Consider the following 25,285-nt stretch of genomic DNA (forward strand, 5'->3'; position numbering starts at 1 on the left):
TTCAGCCAGGTCACGATCTTGCGGTCCGTGAGTTCGAGCCCCGCGTCGGGCTCTGGGCTGATGGCTCAGAGCCTGGAGCCTGTTTCCGATTCTGTGTCTCCCTCTCTCTCTGCCCCTCCCCCGTTCATGCTCTGTCTCTCTCTGTCCCAAAAATAAATTAAAAAAAAAAAAAAGTTGAAAAAAAAAAGAAAGTGCTGCTATAAACATTGGGGTACAAGCGCCCCCATGCATCAGCGCTCTTGTATCCCTTGCCTACCTTTCTCTTAAATACAACCCTTCTTCTAATTACTCTTATAGGCCCCTTTATGGAAAGCTCAGCGTATACAAATAATTTATTACCAAAGTTTTGAAGTGTATTTCAATGTAGACAGCTGTTCAATGTAGAATTCAATGTAGAATTGCTGTTCTCTGGTCCGGATTTCTCTTCTGAGCCTACTGGGCTTTTCCACTTGGAAAATCCATATCCAGGCCAACTCATCAGGTCTAAACTCAAGACATGCACCCATGTCAGTAACCTCTTCTCTTCTACATGGTCTATGCCACTGACTAGAACTCTCAAAATTCCCTTTAATTCACCCCACCCCCCATTTATGTTTTATTGACAAGTGCTAGCAACATGAGCTCTAAACTTCCTCTGCAAGTCTTGGGGTCTCAGCACACTGGTGCACTTTTTTTAAGGTGAGCTACCCAATTTTGATTACTGCCTGAAATTTGTGCTACCACTGACAGTAGATACTATCATGGTAATATCTACAAGATGTAGTAATTTGCCAAACGGGTCAAGCAACAGGATAGAGCAAAAATGGAATTTTGAAAGTAAGCTCTGGGAAGCACACTATTCCATTCAGGTGACTGCACCCTGCTCTCAAGACAGTAAGTGATTAGCAAAGTGACTGCTACAGAGACACCATAGCATTTCATGCCACTTTAATGACACTGTATTTTATTACTGTCTTGCTGGGCGTGGCTTGGAGTCTTTTAATCCACATATTGTAGAACTGGAAGGTGGTTAAAGAAATTCAGAAGAACAAGCGACGTTGGTTTACCCCAACATCTTCTTCCATTCTCACTGCCCCTTCTACTCCAGGCTGCTTGCTCTCGACTGACCACAACAGATCCCTAGAGTCTGCTGTCCAAACTCCAGCCTTGCCACGCTGGAAACATCCCCACAAAAGCTCCTAGAGGCATTTATAAAAAACACATCTTACTGTGTCATGTGGCTGCACCAATATAGAAATCCCACCCCCTACCCCCCAATTACATGAGTGAAGCCGATCTCCTTATTATTGCTCTCAAGGTTCTCCCCTGGCTGGTTCCCACCAGGCTTTCTAGCTTCAGCTTCTATCAGAGCTTCAGGCCCTCAGGACTCTGCCATTTCCACGATTCCCAGGCACACACTCCTCTGTGCCTTTCCTTCAACAATGCCTTGCCACAACAAGCTTTCCTCTACCCATCGAGGTCCCAGATAGTCCAGTCAGATTTCAATTACGGCTGCCCCAGCTCGGGTTCACGTCTATTATAGTGCTTTTCTGTCACTCCTGTGGAACTTATTTATGCATGTGTCTTTCTCCCCCATTAGACTGTGGGCAAGGGTCTGTCCTATTGGTCTTTGCCTCCCCAAGGTGCCCAACCAACACAATGCTTCAAACACAGAAAAGGCTAAAAATAATAAAATAAAATGGAAGGGGAGAATGAAGTGTGGAGAGAAGGAAGAAAGAATAATATTATTGAAATTATAACCTGCTATCCCTAGTGCTTTGAATACTGTTTTATAGAATTAGAACTGGGAATCGAGAAGTCTTAAAATACACACTCAGCTCATTTGCTGATCTTAACTAAGTTCAACAAGCACACTTGACCTCCCGGTACCGTGAAAGGTGGTGTTATTCGTATTCTTTTTATCACAAAAGAGTCAATATACCATCAGCTGGACAGAAGTGCCACAGAAGAGGGTGCGAAAAAGTGATATCCTTTATTTGTTCAACAAGTTTTTTATGAACGGACCTTTTTTTCCATTGTTTTGCCTTGCCTGGCTTTTCTGATTCTCCTGCCTTCGCCATAGCTGTACCCCAGTCTACAGAAGGGGTCTCCTTCTTCAGCATTATTTCCTAGACTTAAAACACAGTTTACTGTTGATGTGCAGTTGAAAGACCAGAGACTATGGTTAAATTGGGATGTGGACGAGATGGGAATGAGGTAGGGGAGCACACGACTAAACGGGCGGCAAAAACCCACTCAGGTCTGGAACGGGGTTGAGAGACTTCCACGAGGCGGGCCAGGAAAATCCCCATGTTGCCAGACCACTAGGCAGTTTTTCCAGAATTACAGCGCTCCTGAGTCCCAACTCTATCCCTCTGCCAATAAAAGTACAAGTGAAGGTGACCCCACAGGCATAGAGATGTAAATACTCTGCAGAAAAACGAGGCCCCTCTTCCATGGAAAGTTTTTTTAGTGTTTAATGGAGAGCAAGGGGAAAACTTATACCAGGGCTCACAGACCACTGGACCAATAAGGAAGCAGCCTAGATCGGCCCAGTCCAAGTCTGGAGGGATAGAAAACCCCACAAACGTTCCTGACTTAGCCCCGTTCATTCATAGCGATGGGTGGGCTTGGCATCATTATCCCCATGCTGATTCTATTTTTTTTTCCCCTTTTCTGATGAAACTTTGCATCCTTTTCCATGTGAGGAAATAAGAATTTAAACAATAACGTCATCATCAACAACAACAACAATGAATCATTCTAGAGAGCTCGCTGGATGCCAAACCCAGGGCTAAGCCTTAAATGCTGTTGTTCACTTGATTCTCACAGCAGATCTCTGAGCTTGGTATTGACATTCATCCAACTCTCCAGATAAGGAAACCAAGCCTTGGAAATGTAAGATAGCCTTCCCAGGTTCACCACCAGTTAGAGACAGAGCCTAGATTTGAACCCAAGCCCATCTGATGCCAGATTCAAAGCTCTTTGCCAAAATATGATGCAATGCCAGACAAAAAAGCTCACTGCATTGCAGGTCTTCCTTTGAAAGGGTCTTCCAAATTCCAGACCAAAATCACTTGAACCACCCCTGAAGAGAGCCTATGTCAGCTTCACAGCGGTTGAAATAACTCTTTGAAGCTCTTGGAAGTACTTAAAGATGTCTTTAAATAGTAAACAAAGAAAAAGTAAAAAAGTAGTAAGAGCAAATTGGTTTAGTGGAGACGAAACTGGCTTCACATCCCAGTTCTGACTCTTAGTAACTATGTAACCTCAGGACATTTGCTCTGCCTCTCTTAGCCTCAGTAAAGCATGGGTAGAAATAATTGCTTCAGAGGTAGTACTATGCTAGCACAATGCTAGAAATAAGTTACTTCCCTTAAAACTGTTCTATTGAATACATTGTTCTATGGAAAGGCAATTGATCACAACACCTTCTAAACGGAAAACAAACAAACAAATCCTGATCACTTCCTTAGTGAGCATCCAAAGAGCTCGAAACACCTGTGATAAATGTGACACGAAACAATTTTCAAAAACTTAGGCAAATCTATGTATATGTGCATATACTAAGGGCAGTATCTCTCTGAACACATCTGGACTACTTCATATTTCCTTTCTCTCTCTCTCCCCACCCCCAGTTCTCTCTGTCTCTCTGTCTCTCTGTCTCTCTGTCTCTCTCTCACACACACACACAAATGAAATCCTGATGTAACATTATCTCTCTCATGCTCAACATGTGCCTCACACTTGCTCAGATAATAGATATCTCTTCTCTAGCCAGTTAATTTCAACAGTAAAAAAAAAAAAAAAAAAAAACACATGAGGATGTTATGGAGATAAGGCATCCCAGAGAACCGAAGATGCTGGTAGCTACTTCTTTGGTGACAGAGAACTCTTGTGATTAAAAGGTAGAAGACAGCAGACAAAGTCTCCCCTGTTCTCACCACTTGGTTGACTCTAAGACAGGTGGAGCCCGCTTCTTGTAACACCAAATTTCACGTTGCTTTTTATGAGCAGAGGGTCCATTTCTACATTGCACCTCCGGATTTAAAAGAGGAAATTTAAACCTCAGAATAATGTTTTTTGCTGAACAAAACGTATGCCAAACTAAGCTCTGACTGACTTCTGGTTTTCTGAGTCCCGGCCTCCAAAGTTTTCTCAGGTTTCCAGTACTGGGCCGAACTCATTGGCTGGTGCCATTTCCTTCTATGTGACACTTAGGTGGAAAAGGGACAAGAAGTAGGAGGGCCACCTCTAAGTCACACTTGGTGGACGTGGTGATGCCCGAAAGATCCAGAGAATTGTTTTAGATTCATTATCTGAGCATGGCTGGCTCTTATCAGCTGTACTTCAGGAAAGGCACCAATGTGTTTTCCTAGGCATTCTGGGGAAAAAAAAAAAAATTCCAGCAAGCAGGGGGAAAAAAATCATACAAAACAGCAGTGAGTCTGAGCCTTCCTTCCTCAGCCCCATAAAAGCCCGTTTTTTAAGGCGGAGGAAAGCCACGCTTTGCTTTCTGACTAAACAATGGAGCACTGGCATCTTTGATCTAAACTGCCTACCGGATTCCCTCAATTTCATGACAGTGGTCCAACTTTCACCTTCCCCTTGAATAGATGAACTGAAGCTTTTCTGACTCCTACACTTTAAAACTATATCCATCACCAGTAACAGACAGGTTATTCTTGGATCACAGCGGATTCTGGCAAGATGCTGGGCCGAAGCAGACGAGGATAAATGAGAATACGATTATTCAGTTCTGCTTGCCGTGGCCACCGTGCCCGCTGTCATCCTCAAAATTCCCACAGAAATGAGCTCATTCCACTTTAAAACATTTCGGAGCTTAAAGGTTTAAATCAGGCCAAGTTGATTTTGTGGGGTTTTTCAGGCTTTTACACTGTAATTACATACAGGACTTCATGCCACCTACTTCCTCCCAACTGTAACATTTTACGTCTTTTTTAAGCATACGTTGAGGTTAGCCTTTTTTTTTTTTTTTTTCTACATGTTATGAAATAAGATATGAACTTGTGCTCAGCTTTAGGTACCTTTCTGCCAAAAGGCTGGACCAACACAAACTAAATATGACTATTTTCTTTATCCAAAGTACAGTTTTGACTATTACATACCCTCTTAATGTACATACATAAAACCGGCTCACAACTAAAGCTCCCTGCAGGTCAGCTGAAATCATAACGAGATTTTCCTTTCATATAATGTGATTAACAAATGTTAGCTAACTGAACTCCAAAAAGACTCAAAAGAAAAAAACAAAATAACTCAAGCAGCACCGAGAAGTAAAATGATTCAACAATCTTCGTATTTTTTCCTTGCTTTTTCACACCTTTAATTAAGCAAATAGCCTGTTCCACTTGATTATAGGTAGCTGCCCTAGAGGCAGATGAAACCGAGAGCGAATTCCAGCTCTATCTACTACAATATGAACTTCACAAGCTACAAGACTCTTTAGCCTCAGTTTCCTTGCCTGTAAAATGGGGGTAGTAAAAGGTCTCAAAGGACTTTTGTGATGGCTAAATTAAATAATGCGGGCTTAGGTAAGTGCCAGCAAATAAAGTGTTTCGTAAATGTTGCTGTTACTGATATTATCTCTCTGCTAAAAACGGCTACCTTCCAACCTAAGTATGCAATGCCAACCAGCCTCACTGCAGTCTGGGGTGCTTTGAAATCCAAGGACTGCAGTAGATCCCTCAGAAACTTACAAGAACATACACAAATAGAGAAGTGGCCATCCATCTATTCCTTCTCAATTTTATCAAGTCATTACAAATGTTTGGAAGCACCGACTATGACAGCTTGGGTCCCATAATCCTAAACCTCTGCAAAGGTCGGGAGAACGCATCACCGAACCTTTCAGTTCGTGAAGGAGCTCAAGACATCTTATGAATAACAAGTGAATGGGATTGCCAGAGTCAGGACTTCACGTGTTTATAAAAGGATATCTAGGGGTGCCTGGGTGGCGCAGTCGGTTAAGCGTCCGACTTCAGCCAGGTCACCATCTCGCGGTCCGTGAGTTCGAGCCCCGCGTCGGGCTCTAGGCTGATGGCTCAGAGCCTGGAGCCTGTTTCCGATTCTGTGTCTCCCTCTCTCTCTGCCCCTCCCCCATTCGTGCTCTGTCTCTCTCTGTCCCAAAAAAATAAATAAACATTGAAAAAAAAATTAAAAAAAAAAAAAAGGATATCTAACAGCTCTCACTCAAGGGAGATACCTTCAGATGTTGAAGATATAAATGAACTTGCTATCCTTCGGAGCTTAATCAATACTTTTTAGAATAAATAATCATTCCCACTCGAATCCCAACTGAGGCTTCTTTTCTCTTCTGATTCATTCTTTTAGCTTCAAAACAGCGGGATTCTAACAACTCTCCTATTTTCAGTAAGGCTGTGCTCTCAAAGAAAAGCACTATTTTCCACCCTAACGAGAATACTGAAAAGGGGGATGGCTCTGTGTAGAATTTTTCATAATGTTATTCGGGAACAGTTTGCAAACTGTATATTTAAACTTTATAAGTAGTAACACTGCCAAAGAGAAAAACACTAGTTTCACATGTGGAGCTCCGAGCACATTTAAATGTTATTCAGTAATGTCCCCTAAAATCTTAAGAGATTAAGATAAAATAATTTACTCATTTTATACAGATAAGATCAGTGAAAAGGGAAGGTTATCACTCCCCCAACCCACCCTCCACCCCCCACTACATTTGTAAATATACAATGGAGACAAAATTTAAATGCAAAACTTCAACAGGTCATTTAGTCAAGGATCACTAACTGACTCGGCAACTGGTAAACAAAATCTAAAGAGCCCCTTTCCTGGCTCTCTTTTATTAAGGTAACAACATTTACCATCTCAGCAAATGTAATGTATTTTTACCTCTGTTTCTGTTGATTCCCTTAGTCTTCAGAACCTGATAATCATTTGATACAGACATTCACCTTCACTCATTTATCATTTTGCAACATTGACCTCATCCCTTGTCATGAGAAAGTTTGGGTAGTTTAAACCCAGATGGCTTGGCTTTCACCTAAATTGAGAAGAATCCCTTCTACGGTTCCATACAGCATGTTGATCTGTTAACTAGCAGTCATCTATCACTTTTGGGCTTTGCATTTGACTGCCTTAATGTTTTTCCAACAGGGTTTTGTGATGTGTAGTTCTTAACCAAGTTTTGCCAAAAGTGATTGGCATGTAAAACACTGTCCAGCAAATATGTTGCTCTTTGTGAGTCTATATTTCATCTCAGAAATTCATGTTCATATAACTTAATCTCCCCCATGTGGTTACTCATTAGATCTTATCATTAAGTATTAAACCAAAATAAATGGAAACAATTTTTTTTTTAGTCTATTAGACACTGCCAGTGTTAACGAAGCAGCTGATGGCCAAGTGTCATTCTCTGTTAAGGATAGAATGTCCTTTCTGACTCATGCTCCCAGATCAGAAATATAAAGACTGTTCTGGAGATCTTAGGGTATCACAGGCAAAGAAATCCAAGATTACACCTCATCCTCATGTTTGTTCTCTGTGACTGTCACCTCTCTTTCCTCTTGTCAGGGATATCTTATCCCCGACTTTTACACTTAAACGTTATCTCATCTTCCCACTAAGACGACAGAATCAAGACAGAAAGTGTGGTGGCCCCTATGATTTGGTGGCAACAGCCATTCCGGGAACAGACAGTGCCAACGGTAATTTTATCATTGAGACGATGCCTCACAAAGCCCATCTTAATTTTATTTCTATAAGGATGATGTCAAAAATAAGAATCCCAAAGAAATTCAACTGAATGCAATTTGCCAGCTATGTGCAGTTCTGTAATGACTAAAAACCATTTTTAAGATCTGGTTATATTATTACATTTAATGGATTCACCTTGTCTAATGGAGCAATGGGCTTCACATTACCTGATCTCCATACTTACCAAGCAGACACACATTATACAAGGGTTGTCTGTGATGAATGGGATCTGGAGGACTTCACCTTCATTTTCACATTTCGCAACAGAACCTGAAGTGAAGGGGAAAATTCAATCTCACTGAATGGCATTATTGCAAACATTTAAATTTTTACCCTAATCCTTTTTGAAGCAACTACCCAGATTCAGAAATCTCTAATGAGTTTTAAATTATCAAACTCAACAAAACCAAATCCCCCCCAGAAATAATTATTTTAAATAATTTTATTTGAGATTAAAAAAAAAAAAAAAGTCTGTCATATATAAACAGATTTTCTGCTCTCAGATGACTTAAGTACAAATCCAAGTATTTCACTGACTCTTTAATACTCCTCCTCCTTGATGAAGGTATTTCAACTAAACACATATCCCCATATGCGCAAAAAAAAAAAAAAATCAAAGTGGACATTAGGGCAGAACAAAATTCAGGACTGTGGCAATGAACAGGCCTTTCTATGAATCTGCCTCATATAATCTTGAGTTTAAATCACTTTTTGAAACAATCTTCTTTCCTCCTCTCTTAGAAACGGACTCAATATTTTCTTTTCTGCACCAGGTGTCAGTAAAGTATGTCCTTCAGAATAGTAGCTGAGGTCTTCACCTGCCTGAAAGCATATCATTATTATATCCTGCTGGTATTACCCTTTTAAAATAAATTCAAAGTCTGGAGTGCCAGTGTTTTAAAAAGCACTCCTTACACAGAAGCTATGTCGGAACCTTGTAGAGTGAGAAAGAAGGGTATGTGGAAAACGGCGCAAATGTTTTTCCTTGATACGTACATGAAGGGAAGAGATCAAAACAAGGGTTGGGGCAAACAATAAAAATAAAGAAATTTCTCAAATTCCAATAGAATTTCTCTTGATGCTAACAGCTTCTCAGTCCTCCACCCCTTAACCTACTCACTGCCTTCCCACCCCTTAACACGGCGGGCTTCGCTTCATCCCCACCGGCCAGCGAGTGGCAGGCGCCAAGGTGCTCGCTCCCCACCCTCCGGTCTCCCGGGCGAGACAGTGCCTCGGCTCCCAGGTACCAAGCCTGCGTCCGGGAGGGCCGGTCCCTCCCGCCCCCTCCCCTACCTGTCAAGAAGGAGGAAGCCAGAGACATGGGGACCCCCGAGCAATTGAGCAGCAGCAAGACGCAGCAGGTAATCCCGGGCGAGCGCCGGCAGGGACGCTCAGCCAGAGCCCTGACGCCGGAGAACCAGAGCATCGTCACCTGGAGGGAATCCCGGGCGACTGCAGGTCCCGCGCCGCCGCCTCTGCTCCGCTACCGCCGCTCGCAGTCAAAAAGGGCTCTCAGCCGGCGAGTCGGGAGACAGTCCGCGAAGGAGGGAGGCGGGCGCCCGGGAGGGGGGGCTCGGGGGGGGGGGGGGCGGCGGGGGGGGGGCGGCCCGGGGGGGGGGGCCCGGGGGCCCGGCCCCCCCCCGGGGGGCTGGCTTTTTTGTTTTTTTTTAGGGAGTTGCTCACAGTGGCTTAGTCGTCGGCCCCCCTACGCCAGAGATGGGGCCGGGAGGAGGGGACGGCGGAGCAGCCGGAGATAGGCCGAGAGGAGAGGCTGCGCTGCCGACTGCGCACCACCGCTCCGCCGCCGACGCCGCCGCCGCCCGGGCTGCAGCTACTGCCCCGGGCGCTGCCGCTGCAGCCGCGTCTTCCACTCATGCACTCCCCACCTCCCGCCGGCCCCGCCGGCTCTCCGGCCGGCCGGCGCGCGCGCACGCTCCCGTGCCCAAGACGGGGGCGCACCGGCCGCCTCCCGGAACCCGCTGGGGGCGCCCGGGTGCAGGAACCCCGCGCCCCGGACACGTCTCAGCCGGGCGTCCAGCCCGCTCCCCAGCCCCTCCAGGGAGGCCGCCGGCCCCGGGTCGCGGATCCGAGCCGGGCAGGCGTGTCTCCACGGCCCGGCGCGCTCGGTGCCTCCTCCCTTTCCCGGGGAAACCCTCCCTTAACGGGGAATGCCACACCGCTTCTGCTCACGCCCGGGTGCCCCAACCTTATGAGAGAGCAGAAAATGGGGCGAAGGGGCGCCTCACCACCCTGCTGTCTCCCAGGTGCCCCAGCTTTGGGAAGGAGCGACAAACGGGGCGCAGGAGGGGCCCAGCAACTTTTCACTCCCGGCTTTGCTTCCCTCTGGCGGGGGCGCGGCAGTGGACTGCCGGGCTGAGCGGACACAGGGGCGAGGCACCTCCGACATCAGTGTTCAGTGCTTAAGTGTCTGCTCGTGGTGACATTAGGGAGGACAGAAGTTGAAACGACAGGCAAGGTCGATTAATAAAAGCACAGAGGCGAACGCTTTTCGCCCTTAAAAAAGAACAGTCGCTCCAAGACTCCTCCCTTCCAACCTCTGGCGCACAGGGGCGGGGAGGTGCCGTTTGACTAATCATTCATTCAGCCGCGAAAGAGGGAGGGACGCGCCGGGCGGCTTATCTCTGGCGGGGGGCGCCACCGGGGACTCCGCAGCTCGCAGCTCTGTCGCCGCCGCAGCCTCGCGGCGCCCTTCTTGCCTCTGCAGCCCTGGGTGTCGGCGAGTCCGGCACGCCCCGCGGATACCTCCGCCCGAATCGCGGCCTCCTGCCCAAGCAGTAGCACCCAGCCTCTGCTCAAAGAGGGGTTGCAATGGAGAAGAATTTTTGTAACCAAATTGTGAAGGCGCGGGGTGGGATTTAGGGCACATTTAGCTTGGGCTGGAAGCTGATAATCAGCTGTCTTCGGAGTTCACCGTGGGTTGCCGGCTTCCTCCCCCCAAGAATGGAAACCGGGTCCCGCGCGCCCATCCTCCTGGCAGACCCGCCTGGGAGGATCCCCAAGACAATCTTTGCCTAGCCAAGCACTTTTCTTAGCGGGACGCACTTAGTCTCCCGGCGAAGTGGGTTGTCTGCAGCCCCAGAAACCAAATCTTTGAAAATGAATTAGTCTGTTTGCTAATACATTTAGTCTAGTTCCATCTTATCCCCTCCGCGCTCGGGGCGGGAGTGAGGGGTGCTGTTGATGTGTTTTCATGTTTTTAATGCAGCATTGCCCACGTCCCGCACAGCAAGGAGCTGATTGGAGCACACTGCTCCGACAGGGAAAAAATAAGGGAAGGGAGAGCTGTCATTAGCCTAGCACGCTCCATTTCCCTGTCAAAACAGGTTTTTAGTATAAAAGTTAAAAGAAAAGAAAGATGATGTGTGTGGCTCTTTTGGGGGTCCCCCCTCCCTCACCAAAAAACCGGCCGTGGCCAGGCAGCTTCTTGAAAATCAGAATGTGTTTAACGTATTTAACCATAAAGAGGGAAACTGTAAGAAACGAAAACCCTCCAAACCCAATCTTACCTCCCAATTCATAGTGACTGATTAAAAAATAAAATAAAAACTTTTATTACTAGATAAGCACAATCCGTTGAAACCACTATCTTCTCAATCTAAAAAGATTCTCTCTGCATGGGGTTTTTAGAAAAAGATGTTAATCACAACTTAACTAGGGAAAAACAGAATAATGAGGAGACTGAGAGACCTTTTATTGCTGCAGACTTAAGCAGTGGATTTGGATAAACACATATTAAGGAACCAGAGGAAATTTGAAGAAGGCCTGTGAGTTGCTCTGATGTGCCTTCTCTGGCACCAGCCACACACCCTCAAAGGTTTGCATGACGAAATTCTTCATGATGGAATCTAGGTGTGTGTGGCCTTTGTCTAACAAGGGGCGTGGTGATTTGGGATGCATTGAAACCCTCTCTGAGGTACAAATCCAAAAACCACCTGAAAAACATTTTCATCTGTCTGGAAGTTTACGAATGTGAAAGATGTACAGAAGCCTTTGGCAAACCCTACTCCCCAAAGCATCCGACTCCCCAAAGGACTTACCAGAATGTTCCTGCACACATTCATTGCTGCTGCTGCTGCTGCTGCTGCTGCTACCCCTTCAAGTGAAGGTCTATCAGCTGCTAGTTGGTCTCTATCTACACAAAGCTGAGATATTCCAGGGTCCAAAAAGAAAGAAAAGAAGGCCTCATTGAATGACACATAAAATCTGCTTTCACAATTAAAACAAATGGTGGTACCACCCAAATCCCAAAATGCTCTTGAGGGAAATCGAAAGAAGACAATGAATGTTTAGCTTTGTTTATGGCATTTTTCAAGGAAAGGAGGTAATGGGGCTCAAAGACTATTGCTTAACTCATGACCCATTCCATTCTCAGATAAAGTGCTGTCTCGTCCTCTTTACAATAAAATATATCACCTAATCTTACTAAAAGGAAATCAGGCTTGTGGTAGGAGAAATTCTCCTCATCTCTTTCAAAACTGTGATACTGAAGTTGCAGTGAAAAATCCAACTAATATATAATTTAGCCAAAGAGATATATCAACCAGCATCCTAAAAATAGAAACAAACAGATCCATCAAAAAGGCAGCAGGGTAAAGGGATAGTGATACCAACCACTAGGGAGGGCCGAAAGTATTCCATAAATGTGTGAAGGTTTTGCTTTATAAAAGACATCAGGCTACCCCTTTTAGACTTGATAAGGATAAGGGGTGGTGCTCCTAAGGAGTTTACCATCTAGTGAAGGAGATAAAGCATGTTTGTAAATGAAGGCAGTACAAGGTAGGAATGAATGTGGAAGTTTCCCCTTGTCTGCAGACTCTCAGTGGGTGCCTAAAAGCACAGATAGTACTAAACCCTATATATACTATGTTTTTTCCTACACACACTATGATAAAGTTTAATTTACATTAGGCACAGTAAGAGATTAACCATAACTAATAATAAAATCAGACAATTATAACAGTATACTCTCATAAAATTCTGTGAATATGCTCTCTCTCAATATCTTATGGTACTATATGCACCCTTCTTTTGCTGAGGCGGGCTGATAAAACACCTATGCGATGAGATGAAGCTAGGTGAATGACGCAGGCTTCATGACTTAAGTTAGGCAACTACTGACCATCTGATGATTCGTCAGAAGGAGGGATCATCTGCTTCAGGATCTCAATTGACCACTGGCAACTGAACCTGCAGAGAGCGAAACCACAGATCAAGGGGCATGACTGTGTAAAAGGAGGCGATAACACGCCCTGCTGTGGAAGTTTAAAGAAAGAAGAAATTGAGCTTCCTGGAGGAAGTGGCACAGGAGCTGAGCCTTGAAAAAAGGGGAAGCTTTAGTAGGGGAAGCGCAATCTGGCAAGAGCAGAGAGTAACAGCCAGGAGTCACGTGGTTGATAGAGAATGGGGAGCAGCCACCCAGTTGGCTCTATTTGTTGGTAGAGCAGGAGCTGTGGGAAACCTGGGAAATCATGAGGAATCTACCAGCAGCACTTAAAGAGTCCACCCCTGATGAGCAATATAAAATTTACCATGGAGTAAGTGCCTAATTCTTCTTTGAAACCACCAGATGAAAAAAAATAAGTAAATAAATAAAAACTAAATAAAATAAAACAACCAAACTACATTTCTGGAGAAAGGAAATTATTTCTGCAGGTATGTTCAGCAATCTGCACATGTAGTCATTATTAATCATATGGGAGAGCATCATTTCCACTACATCTTTTTGAAAGGGTTTGGACGATACAATGCATAATACACATGAATCCGTTTCTCAACCTTTTTAGCGCTGGAGATCTTAGACATCATATAAACCAACTTCCTGCCCTTTCACTTTAAAAATGAGAATCTGAGAGCTAAGAGATAAATGACTTTCCCGAGGTCACACAGCTAGTTAATGGCATAGCCCATTTCAACAAAGTTCCTCTGGTTCTCAGACATGGTGCTTTCCATTACAAATGTTCTGCCTTCTTACGTCATAGGAATTATAGGAAAGCACCACTGGATGTTTTATATACAATGAAAATTAAAATTACAGAGTTGATGCAATACTCAAAAATCTATTGAACCGGGGCGCCTGGGTGGCGCAGTCGGTTAAGCGTCCGACTTCAGCCAGGTCACGATCTCGCGGTCCGTGAGTTCGAGCCCCGCGTCGGGCTCTGGGCTGATGGCTCGGAGCCTGGAGCCTGTTTCCGATTCTGTGTCTCCCTCTCTCTCTGCCCCTCCCCCGTTCATGCTCTGTCTCTCTCTGTCCCAAAAATAAATACACGTTGAAAAAAAAAATTAAAAAAAAAAAATCTATCGAACTGAACTGGCAGCAAAGACACAAATTCTAAGACCATAAAAAGCAGACCACGACTTAGCTTAGCAGCTGTACAGTGAATATACTCTTAGATCACCAGACTAAAATGTTAAAGAACTAACTGTACTCTCTTCTGGGCTTTGCTACTGGTTTGCTTCGTTTCTGTTCCTTCAGAAAGGGTGGGCACCATTGTAGCTGGTGAGAAGTCCTCCAGATTCTGCCAGAGGGCTCTCCTGTCATTCCAAGAAGTCAGAGTCCCTGGAATTACTTTTTTGTGGCCGGTGGGGAGAGTGGGGACAATGACAAGAGCATCCTTTCAGTGTCATTGTTCTATTTTACTTAAATGATCATTATTAAGATTGAACTGCTAAGTGATTAACCTGATCTTTTCTCAATTAATCATTTTCTTCATTGTTTGTAACCTTAAGCTTCTTTTCATACGACTATACTCACTAAAAGAGTTTATCCATTTCTAAAGCAGGGCATTTTGATAAAGATGATAGAACCGAGGCATTTTGAGACACAGCTGCTGTTATTTTGTTATCAAAATAACAAAATCACTTTTCTTTATTTTTAGTTTTTTTTTTTTTTTTTTTTAGTTTATTTATTTATTTTGAGAGAGACAGAGGGAGTGCGAGCGAGGGAGGGGCGGAGAGAGAGGGAGAATCCCAAGCGAGCTGCCCAGCCAGCTAGAGAACCAGCCTCCTCAAGTCTTGAACTCCGGAAACTGAGCCAAAATCAAAAGTCAGACATTTAACCAATTGAGCCGCCTAGGCACCCCTTTTTTAATTTTTGAAATAATATCGTAGTACATAAACTCCCTGTTACTCTTCCCTGGCTCTCACCCACCTCCGACCTTACTCAGTTCTTGCCTTAAGGATGATGGTACCTCATGAGTAATGAGATAAGGTTCACCTGTTTCACGTAGCATTTGTTCATTTAAACGTCCATGAGCCAACACACCTGCTTTGGAGTGTCATAGGTTCTCCAGTTCTACAAGTACAACAAAAGTGGCTATTGTTCAGAGATGTTTTTTAATCTCCATCAATATCTAAAATATTTAATCAATAAGTCATTTTGATACTGGAGATTATAAACATCAGACATAAATTTGACTCCATCACTAGGAAGGCACCATGTTGCTCATTTATAGAGAATAACTTTGAGAAAGGGTCCTTTACCCCACATTCTATCTGGGAAGTCACTCCCCAAACCAACTTTGCCCAATCACCAGCTTCATGGGCACCATAGCCGCAGCCCTGTCTATCTATCCGAAGTGGGGGATAGTTGAAGGAAGCACGACACAAACCTTAGGCACCAGAATAGTAAGCTAATGCCGTGCTCATTTTGTCCTAGATTGCATGAGCCCTCCTATAAGATTTTAAATCAGTCTCATTGAATTGTTCAAATCCGTTCAAACATCAGCATAGCAGAGAATGTCGCCATTGCCTCAGAACTGTTTTCTGAGATGATCTATAGACTCAGAGAAAAACTGTTCAACACTACCTACATAACAATGTATACCACCAGGATGCTAGGTAACATGTACAGAGGCTGGCTGTCCTCCAGTACCCAATCTTCCTCAATACAGAACCCCAAATCTGTGCAGTGCATGTACGGCTTATCAGCAATAAACACCACTTTCCTCAGCCTCTCACAGATAGTGACCCCATGGGGAACTTGTAACCGTAGGATAGAATGGAAAGCGTCTTTAGAGGAGGGACATGCTCTTCCTCCTTCCCTTCCCTCCTCCTGATGGCTGAAGTATAAGCATAAATAATGCCGCTGGAACTCCAGAGCTCCCTTACCACCTTGTCCCGTGAAAAGAGCTTTAAGGGGGGGGGGGGGGCAGCTTTAAGGACAAAGAAGAGCAAGAAAGAAGACAGAAGACTGAACTCTGACAAGAACTGCAAAATGAGCCCTGGGCTGACTCCCTCTGACTTTCCTGAATCTGAGAGGAAAAGCAGAATCTGTCTTCTTAGTTTTCTATTTCCTTGTTACTTTCAACTAAGCATAAAATCTTCTGAAATATTTAGAACTGAAGAAGAAGTACCCAACAAAAAGTCAACTGTATTCATTGATTAATCTATGATTTAAAGATTGAAGCACTTTCAGAGCCAAAGAACAGATCTAGGATGTCAATCACCTGTGGTGCCTGTTTACTTACTTCTAATGAGTTTCAGGAAATTCAGGGGGAACTTATTCTTTCTTTTAAAAAACAACTTTTAAATATTTATACTCATAGCAGCATTATTCACAATGGCCAAAAAGTAGAAGCACCCTACGTGCTCATCAACGGATGAATGGATAAGCAAAAATGTAGCAGGTACATAAACTAGAATATTATTCAGCCTTAAAAAGGAAGGAAATTCTGACATGTGCTACAACATGGATGAACCTCCAGGTCATTATGCGAGGTGAAGTAAGCCTGTCACAAAGACTAGCACCATACATTCCCCTTCTAAGAAATAGCTAGAGCAGTCAAATTTATTTTTTTTTTTTTTAAATTTTTTTTTTCAACGTTTATTTATTTTTTGGGACAGAGAGAGACAGAGCATGAATGGGGGAGGGGCACAGAGAGAGGGAGACACAGAATCAGAAACAGGCTCCAGGCTCTGAGCCATCAGCCCAGAGCCTGACGCGGGGCTCGAACTCACGGACCGCGAGATCGTGACCTGGCTGAAGTCGGACGCTTAACCGACTGCGCCACCCAGGCGCCCCATAGAGCAGTCAAATTTATAGAGACAGAAAGTTTACAGTGGTAATTGCCAGGGGCTGAGGGGAGTTGTTTAATGGGCAGCGTTTTAGTTTTGCAAGACGGAAAGAGTTCTGGAGATTAGTTACACAACAACGTGAATGCACATAACACTACTAAACTGTACAGTTAAAAATGGTTAAGATGGGGTGCCTGGGGGGCTCAGTCAGTTAAGCACCTGATGCTTGGTTTCAGCTCAGGTCATGATGCCAGGGTTGTGAGATTGAGGCCCATTGTTTTGCTCCTCGCTGAGCAGGGGAGCCTGCTTGGGATTCTCTCTTTCCCTCTCCCTCTGTCCCTCCCCACCTAGCACAGGCTTGTACACTCTCACTTTCTCCTCTCTTTCTTTCGCTCTCATTCAAAAAAAAAAAAAAAAAGAGACGGAAAGAAAGAAAGGAAGGAAGCAAGAAACTGGTTAAATCACAAATTTTATGCTATGTCTATCATACCACAATTAAAATGTTCAAGATAATTTTTTTAAAAGATAACTTTTATATTTTCTTCTTCATTACCAAATCAACATAATGGCGGGCCCCAAAAGTAGGAAATACAGATTATCAAAGAAAGAAAACATTGTCCTGTTTTATAATCGTATTAAAGTGACTGGCTTTGTGCTAAGCAGTTTACATATTACCTCATTCAGTTCACCCAACAAGCTTATGAGGCAGGTACTACTGTTAGCCCCATTTTACGTTTAAGTGCCATTAAGCACCAAAGGTCAAATAAATTGTTCAAGGTCATACAACAGGGAGTTGGTTGAGCTACAACTAATATCCACGCAGGCCAACTCTGGAGCCCTTGCTCTTACTAATTATGCTATTGTGGATGTTTTTGTCACTAAGTATTCTTTGGCTCATCATTTTAAGTAATTACATAATATTCTATTTTATGAAAGTACTATAATTCTCTTAAATCATTTTCCATCTAAGTTGTTCCCAGTTTTTTCCTACTATAAGAGATGCTTGAGTGAACATCCTCTTACTATTCATATTTATTTCCTTGAGGATAAATTTCATTAACTGGCAGACCAAAGGCATGTGCATTAAGACTTTTGAATCCTATTTTTACACATTCTTAATCAAGGATTCTTTTCCCCTTCAGTTTTAGAAATCAGCCAGACTGACGTGCTTCTGTAGGAGCATCAGGAGCCCTGAGCTGTTTCTCAGTGTTATCTTAATAGATGTTTGTAGATGCAGAGGATATACAATTAATTTAAGGCTTGTTAAAAATAAAACACATCCCATTGACTTTCTAGACTCCATTGATTGCGTGGTGCAAATATTTATTTAAGGAAATCTTAAAACAAACAATAGTGACTTATTTAACAACTATCAGCTTCGAGGCACAATATCAAGTGCCTGTGAGCTGGAAGATAAAGATCAGTTCCTCCCAGTTTTCTCCTCAATCCCTTCCTAAAAGCATCCTCTTTCAACTTGAATTTGCAGTGGCTTTTCCTTCCCCAAGCCATACTTTCCAGCACCTCCCGCCGGAAAGACAGGAATCATATTTAATGAACAGTTGCAGCATCTCTGAGAAGGCAACAAAATAAAAATTTCCAGTGCCCAAGATTTAATCCATCAAAACTATCCCATTACCTCGAGCTTAATTTATAGTAGTTTGCTACCCATGAGATTAGTTAGTGGTCATTACGGAATAAAGAAAATTAATTTCACTAATGTGGGAAGCATTCAAAGGGAATTCTTTGAAACTAATCCAGTGACTTAATATCTGGTCCTAGTTCTGCCACTTGACATTTGAATGATTTTGCAGCAAATTAATTAACTTTGTAAGGCTCAGTTTCTTCACCGAATATGTGGGTGAAATAGCATCACCTCGGCTTGCCCGTCAGGATTGGGTATGAAATCATTTTATAAAGTGCTACATTAAAAAAAGGAACTGAAAACTAGAGATTTGGGATATGAAAGGACCCTCAGAAAGCATCTAATTCTACTCCATCATACAAACTCTTCCACTGAGGTTCAAATAAATAAAGTAACATGTCCAAAGATATGCTGGACATGATTATTATTATTATTATTATTTTTTTTTTCAGAAAAGCAAGGACCTTCTTTGGGAAATATTCTTCAAAATATATGGTTTTACTGAGGTCTGCTGAACTTTATTAGCCTCTTCTCCCCACCCTCCCCACACACCCTCCCTGCAAACAAGGAGATCATGTGGCCCAAACTGGGCCAATTATAACTTCTCATCCCTCTGACCACATTCATTGGTCAGGAACTGAAAACATGACCCCAGCTCTTCCAGATTTTTCAAACTTCAGCTGAGGGGAAAGTACCTTTTGTTCTCTGTTTGAAATCTGCCACATAGTTGGCCTTGAATAAATGTTGGCCAACATAGATGTTATTAACGATAATAATCTCAAAGTTAATATACCAATATCTAAGTACGACAGCCCCTGCTATCATCAATGCCTGAACCTAAAGCACTAAAACTAAAGGTAGATAATTTGGGACATTAGAGAAAGATCTGCAGAGGAGGAAGGAGATTGGTCTTGCAGGACCCCTAAGATCCAGGACGGAGATACCAGGAACCTGCTTCCCCACTCTTAGCCTACCCTTATCTTCACAATCCACGTCAGTCTTTGCAAGCCTAGAAATCAGTCTTAAGGCTGTTCAAGGCAGTAAATCCACATTTATTGAAAAACTACTGTGTGGGTAACAGGTGCTCTGTTCCCATTGAAGTTATCATAGTTTCTTTCATTTTCTTCTCGTTCAAGTTGCCATAATTTCCACTACTCTGAGACGTTATATTCCCTAGAATATAGAGACATATAAAGCTGTCATTCATAGTTAGCTATTTAAAATTTTTTTAATGTTTATTTTTGAGAGACAGAGAGAGAGCATGAGCAGAGGAGGGGCAGAGAGAGAGGGAGACACAGAATCCGCAGCAGGCTCCAGGCTCCGAGCTGCCAGCACAGAGCCTGACTGGGGGCTTGAATCCACAAACCGCGAGGTCATGACCTGAGCCGAAGTTGGATGCTTACCTGACTGCAGCCACCCCTATATTTAGCTATCGAAATGTGTATACTTTGTTTGTGTAGACAGGAGTAGGGGAGAACCCAACACCTTCACTGAATATTTTAACTGATGTGGGGGAAAAAAATCAATTCCAGAGGATCTAGTTCCACTGCATTTCTCATTCCTGGTGAGGTTTATGATGGAAATAATTGCTGGGCATTAGCTATTGTACTACTGACAGATGCCATTAAATGGACCCCAGACAAAACAAACAAGTAAATGGCAGTCTATTTATGGGTCACTTTAGTCTCTACTGCTATAAATAGCTTGTCTTTGGGCCTTATAATAAGTCTTTGCTCTGTATCACATGTGAATGTGTTACTTTTTGCTACTCAATGTCTGGACACTCTGATAAGCATAAGCATAAATGAATTCCCAGATGCGAATGATGTGAAAAGATGCTTTTTCATTTTGAAGTGTGTCATTGGGTCTCCTGCTCTACTCTTCCACGCAATGAATTCCCTAGATGACAGAAGAGTCAGTATAAAAACGTGAAAAAGTGGTAAGTGTAACTTTAACACGTTTTTCTTAAGTTAATATCATCATTACTTTCCCTTAGAGTTTGGAAAATAATTCTCCTGGAGCGTAAATTACTCTTTGATTGAAAGCAAAATTCCTTCAGGTTTATCTTGCAGTAAACACTTTATAATCCAGCCTGGGTGAAGGAATAGAATATTCTGGTACATTCGGTGTTCTAGTTGATAAAATATTTTAGTTGAAATATATAGCATACCGATTCTCAAAGCATTGGGAAACAATAAAATATAATTAATATGCCATGAATTAAATTTTCATTTTGATGATTCAAAGGAACTTCAAATCTTTAAATTCCTTGAAACCCAAAGTGTGGTTGCTGAACCAGCAGCATCTGTATCACCCGGGAGATAGTTAGAAATAATCGAATCTAAGACCCCATCCCAGATTTACTGAATTCGAATCTGCCTTTCAACAAGGTCCCCAGGTGAAAAGTATATACACAGAAGTTTGAGAAGCACTGTTAGTACCACAGGATGGTCAATTTAAAAAAAATTTTTTAACATTTATTTATTTTTGAGACAGAGACAGAGTGCTAGCGAGGGAGAGGCAGAGAGAGAGGGAGACACAGAATCTGAAGCAGGCTCCAGGCTCCGAGCTGTCAGCACAGCTCATGAACCATGAAATTATGACCTGAGCCAAAGTCGGAGGCTCAACCAAATGAGCCACCCAGGTGCCCCGGGATGGTCAATTTAAACACGACCTTTGTAGCATAAATATAGCGTAAGCGTACCCAAATTGTAATGAATTAATAGAGTTTTAGTTGGTAAAAGCAAGGCGCGGCACTTTGCTTTGTAGTTTACAATACTAATTCATTAAGTTTGGTTTGCATAGAAAGAACTTAATTTACAAATGGACAAAGATTTGGGCCCTGGTAGTGAAGACCTGACTCACTTACATAAGTGAACATTTCTGCTATAGCATCTTCATTGAGGAGCCCAGATTTTCAAAACAATAGCTCAAGGTAAGCAGCATTTGCCGTGTGCAAACAGAAGCTCTTTGTGACTTGTTCCTGTTTGGTCAGCTCCATTGTCTACGCTTTTATACTTGGGAAAGATGGAAAGATAATTTGTGGGATAGTGTGTTATGAGACTGTGGAATGTGAGTGGCACAGATTCTGAACTATTGTGTATTTGATTTCCTAACATACTTTGCAATGGGGATAATAATGCTGATGCTATCTTTTACGTGGATTAAATGCAGCAGCATATCCCAAGCCACTGAGTGCCCGGCACATGGTGCAGCCTCAGTGTGACATTTGTACATTTCTTTGTGTGGAGTTTGTCATAGTTTATTTTTCATTAAACCCCTTTGAGAAATAAACAGTGTTTCAGAACTGTTTTATCTAGGGCAGAAGCATTTAAAACCTGTAAGAGCGAGGAGCTAATGATTGCTGGTGAGGCGGCTATGGATCCTGCGCGGAGACACAGCGCCCAGCCGCCCCGGAACCAGGGACTGAGCGCTTTGCCTCGAAGGCCCTGTAGGTGGCAGCACTGAGACTGCCGGAGTCCGCAGCCCAGCGCGTAGCGATTCCAGAAGCGCCAGCCTAGACCTAGTGAGTGGTTCAGCCGGGTCATCTGCCCAGACCCCGAAAGTGCAGAGTTTGCTCCCACGTATGGAGAAACTGTTCTTTCCACTACCTGTCAAGATTTCCTTCTCCGTTCTCTCTGGAGCAGCCTAACTTCTCTTTCTGTGTTTACATTTGATTGGCTTCTCTATTAGGTTGAGTCTAAACTTAACTCAGAAAATTGGCATTCCATTCTCTTTCTGACCGGTTCCTTTTGAATTAAAACCCAAATACTTTGGAGTGGTCTTTTGAGAGTGGCTTCTTCCTCCTGATCATCTTGAGGCACGCCTGCCCCCATCCCCACCCAGTTTTTGGCAAACCGTGTATAATAAATTGTAAACCGTATACAATAAACGTCATGCACCATTCTAGGCACGTTAGGTACCTTTGCTCATTCAATCCTTAAAGCCAGGCCACGAGAGAGGTGGTATCGTCAGTAACTTGCTCAAAGTCAGACTGCAAACCAGGGTTCAAACACAGGCATCCTGGTTCTTGACTTGGTGTTTTTAACATCACACTGAGCTGCCTCTTATGTAAAGATTGCAAAAGAAAATTTTCTTTTTTTTTTTTTCAACGTTTATTTATTTTGGGGACAGAGAGAGACAGAGCATGAACGGGGGAGGGGCAGAGAGAGAGGGAGACACAGAATCGGAAGCAGGCTCCAGGCTCTGAGCCATCAGCCCAGAGCCCGACGCGGGGCTCGAACTCACAGACCGCAAGATCGTGACCTGGCTGAAGTCGGACGCTTAACCGACTGCGCCACCCAGGCGCCCCACAAAAGAAAATTTTCAAGCCATCAGGTAACTACCTGCAAATTGAAGAGATCTCAAAAAGGACATAAGTCTCTATTCTTCCAGAGAGTGCCCCAAATGCAGATAATAACTCTTCTGGCCCACAAATACACAAGCTAATGGGCTCGGCAATGGCTTAATTTGGGCTTTAACCAAGGCAGCAGGGAGATGAGAGAGGCCGAGGCCGGGTGTGGCACCAAAACAGGGAGTCCCATTCACAAGTGTTTGGAAAAACAAGAAGTTTCCTTTTCACAGGTCAGGAGTAAAGCCACACCCAGTCTGATTAATGTCAAGTCCTGACGTCGACTCTGTATCCTCAATCCCATCACACTGCTGCGGGGAGACCCTTTTCTTATTTTCCCAGGGAGATCTAAAATAGAGGTAGAGTGGAGTTAAATTCTTTTATGGTCTTTGGACTCCAACAAACCAGGGTTCCAATTTGTATTTCTGGGCTTACATGAGTATGTAACTTCACTGATGGTAAATGCATTTCTTTGTCTGTAAAATGGATCTCTTGCTAGCACCTGCCCCAGAATAACACAGGATAATCCAGATGGAGCTGTTCACATGGTACCCAGATGCAGTGAGAGCTTCTCCTGGGCTTTTGCAGTAACAGTCTCAAGGACTTCTATTTCCAGCTTCTATCTGGTCAAAACAGAGACCCCACTGCCCTACCGCCTGCCAGATCAATTGCTCTGGATGTAGAGCAGCATGGTGTCATTTCTGCATGTTGTTCACAGACCTTCACCAGCTCCCATGGCTCGGAAAAGAACATTTGAACTCTTTACACTGACTGTCAGAGTTTACTGCGCGTCCCTCTCCAGTTGTCGATACAACCAGTGTCCTTCACACAGCTTGGGCTTCAGCCAACTGAAGGACGGGCTGCACACCCGCTTGCCCCCACGGTTTTCCTCTTCCATCGCTTCACTTTTCTGTTTCCTCTGCCTACTCCTGGGAGTCCTGTCCTGTCCAATACCATAGCCACTAGCCACACGTGGCTGTTTAAATTAATTAAAACTAAATGTGAAGTTCTCTCCTCAGTCACACTGGCCTCATTGCCAGGGCTCTGTAGCCACACATTTTAGACAGCACAGATTATAGCACATTTCCATCATTGCAGAAGGCTTCACGAGACCTTGCTAGCCTAGAGTGAATGTCTAAATCCTAACCATCCTTAGGGACCAACCCAAATGTCACTGACGCCACAAAGCCACTTATGTGCCTCCCCAGCTGCAAGTTATCCTTCCCAAAGCGGTAGAGATTCTGCTAGCCATGAGTCACCCGGCTGACTGGTTACCACTGAGACAGCCAATGTCCCAGGCCACATGTCATTTCAGCTAAAGAGGCTCTTTGGTTTCTGAGCCACATGTGGTAGACAGGTGGGCATGGAGGCTGGAAACACCAAGGGATAGGACATTTAATCTTGGTTTTACATAAGTTTGGAGCACCTGTTCCATCAGCAGTTTTAGGAAGTTTATATACACTATCTTATTCGACTCCTTCAACTGTCTCAAGCAGATAGCATTATCCCTAACCTACAGATGAGAAACCGAAGAACACTGTGGTTAAGAAAGTTGCCCAAGGTATGGTATGCTTCGTTTTTAGGGATGCTAGCATTTTAGGGATGCATATGCTCACTCCCAGGGAATAGTCAAGCCAAATTCAGACTCCAGATCTTTGTAACTCAAAGTTGGGGCTTGTTCCATACACAAGCAGCCTGCCCCCAAGCGTGTTGCAAGGTTGTCTTCATTGCTTTCAAGCTAAAAAGATGATTGCAGGCAGAGCTAAGGAAGAAGGGGTAAAAAGAGGGTGGATATTCCTGAACAAAGGAGAAGAGTATCAGGAGTAGAACTGTCCAAGCCTTTTTTTTCATGTAAATGTGTTACCTCATTCTCATCTCATTTCTTAATTCTTTGAAGTCCCAGAAGAGGACGATTAAGTCATAGTGTGTGTGTGTGTGTGTGTGTGTGTGTGTGTGTGCGCCTGTGCAGTCTTATTACAGGTATGCAGGGTACAGGAAAAGAAGTTAGGGGATGTGAAACAGTGAAAACAAAAAACAAACAAAAAAAAATCTTTCACTATCTCTTCATTGATGTGTGAAAACAATTTACAGTATTACGTAGAACCATAGGAAATTGCTACATTTGTTGAGTCAAAATGGTTGCATACTGGCATTTTCCTATGGTTCAACCTAATAATTTTTTATCAATTATCAATTAGTTTATCAATTTTACTCTCAATTGTTATCAATTAGAAACAATGGCTATTGAGGAGTCTAGCCCTGAATTTAGCTCAATCCAAGTATGAAAGCTTTGAAAACCCCTGTCAGACATATCTGGGGCACAGAAGTGGTTCCCTTTGCCTACAGCCCTCCAGAACTTGAAAACTGGGAAACCAGGCTGCTTTCTGAGCCTTCAACTCTATGGGAGCCATAAATCATCTAGAGATATAAAAATCCCCTCCAGGAGCCAGAGAGGTGGCCCCAGGTAGCTCCTAGCTGAGGACATTAACATATCTAAGGAAAGAATGTGGCTATCAAAAGGGGAG

General features: G+C 43.6%; 1 protein-coding gene across 4 annotated transcripts in view; it reads right to left on the minus strand.

Annotated features, from left to right (window-relative positions):
* The window catches only part of BMPER (BMP binding endothelial regulator), a 252,642-nt gene extending 243,314 nt beyond the window's left edge, over positions 1-9,328 (minus strand). Inside the window, exons 1-2 of one of the 4 annotated variants that reach the window (XM_040472282.1) lie at positions 9,028-9,328; positions 7,919-8,004 (exon numbers count right to left, since the gene is read on the minus strand). In XM_040472282.1, coding sequence (XP_040328216.1) covers positions 7,919-8,004; positions 9,028-9,160 — 219 coding nt within the window. In that variant the 5' untranslated portion in view covers positions 9,161-9,328. The remainder of the gene's footprint in view (positions 1-7,918; positions 8,005-9,027) is intronic. The other 3 variants (XM_040472279.1, XM_040472280.1, XM_040472281.1) reach the window with 3 other exon arrangements.
* Positions 9,329-25,285: the final 15,957 nt, after the last annotated feature.

This window comes from Herpailurus yagouaroundi, unplaced genomic scaffold, assembly GCF_014898765.1.
Source record: "Herpailurus yagouaroundi ecotype Mexico unplaced genomic scaffold, PumYag 100, whole genome shotgun sequence".
Taxonomy (NCBI): Eukaryota; Metazoa; Chordata; class Mammalia; order Carnivora; family Felidae; genus Herpailurus; species Herpailurus yagouaroundi.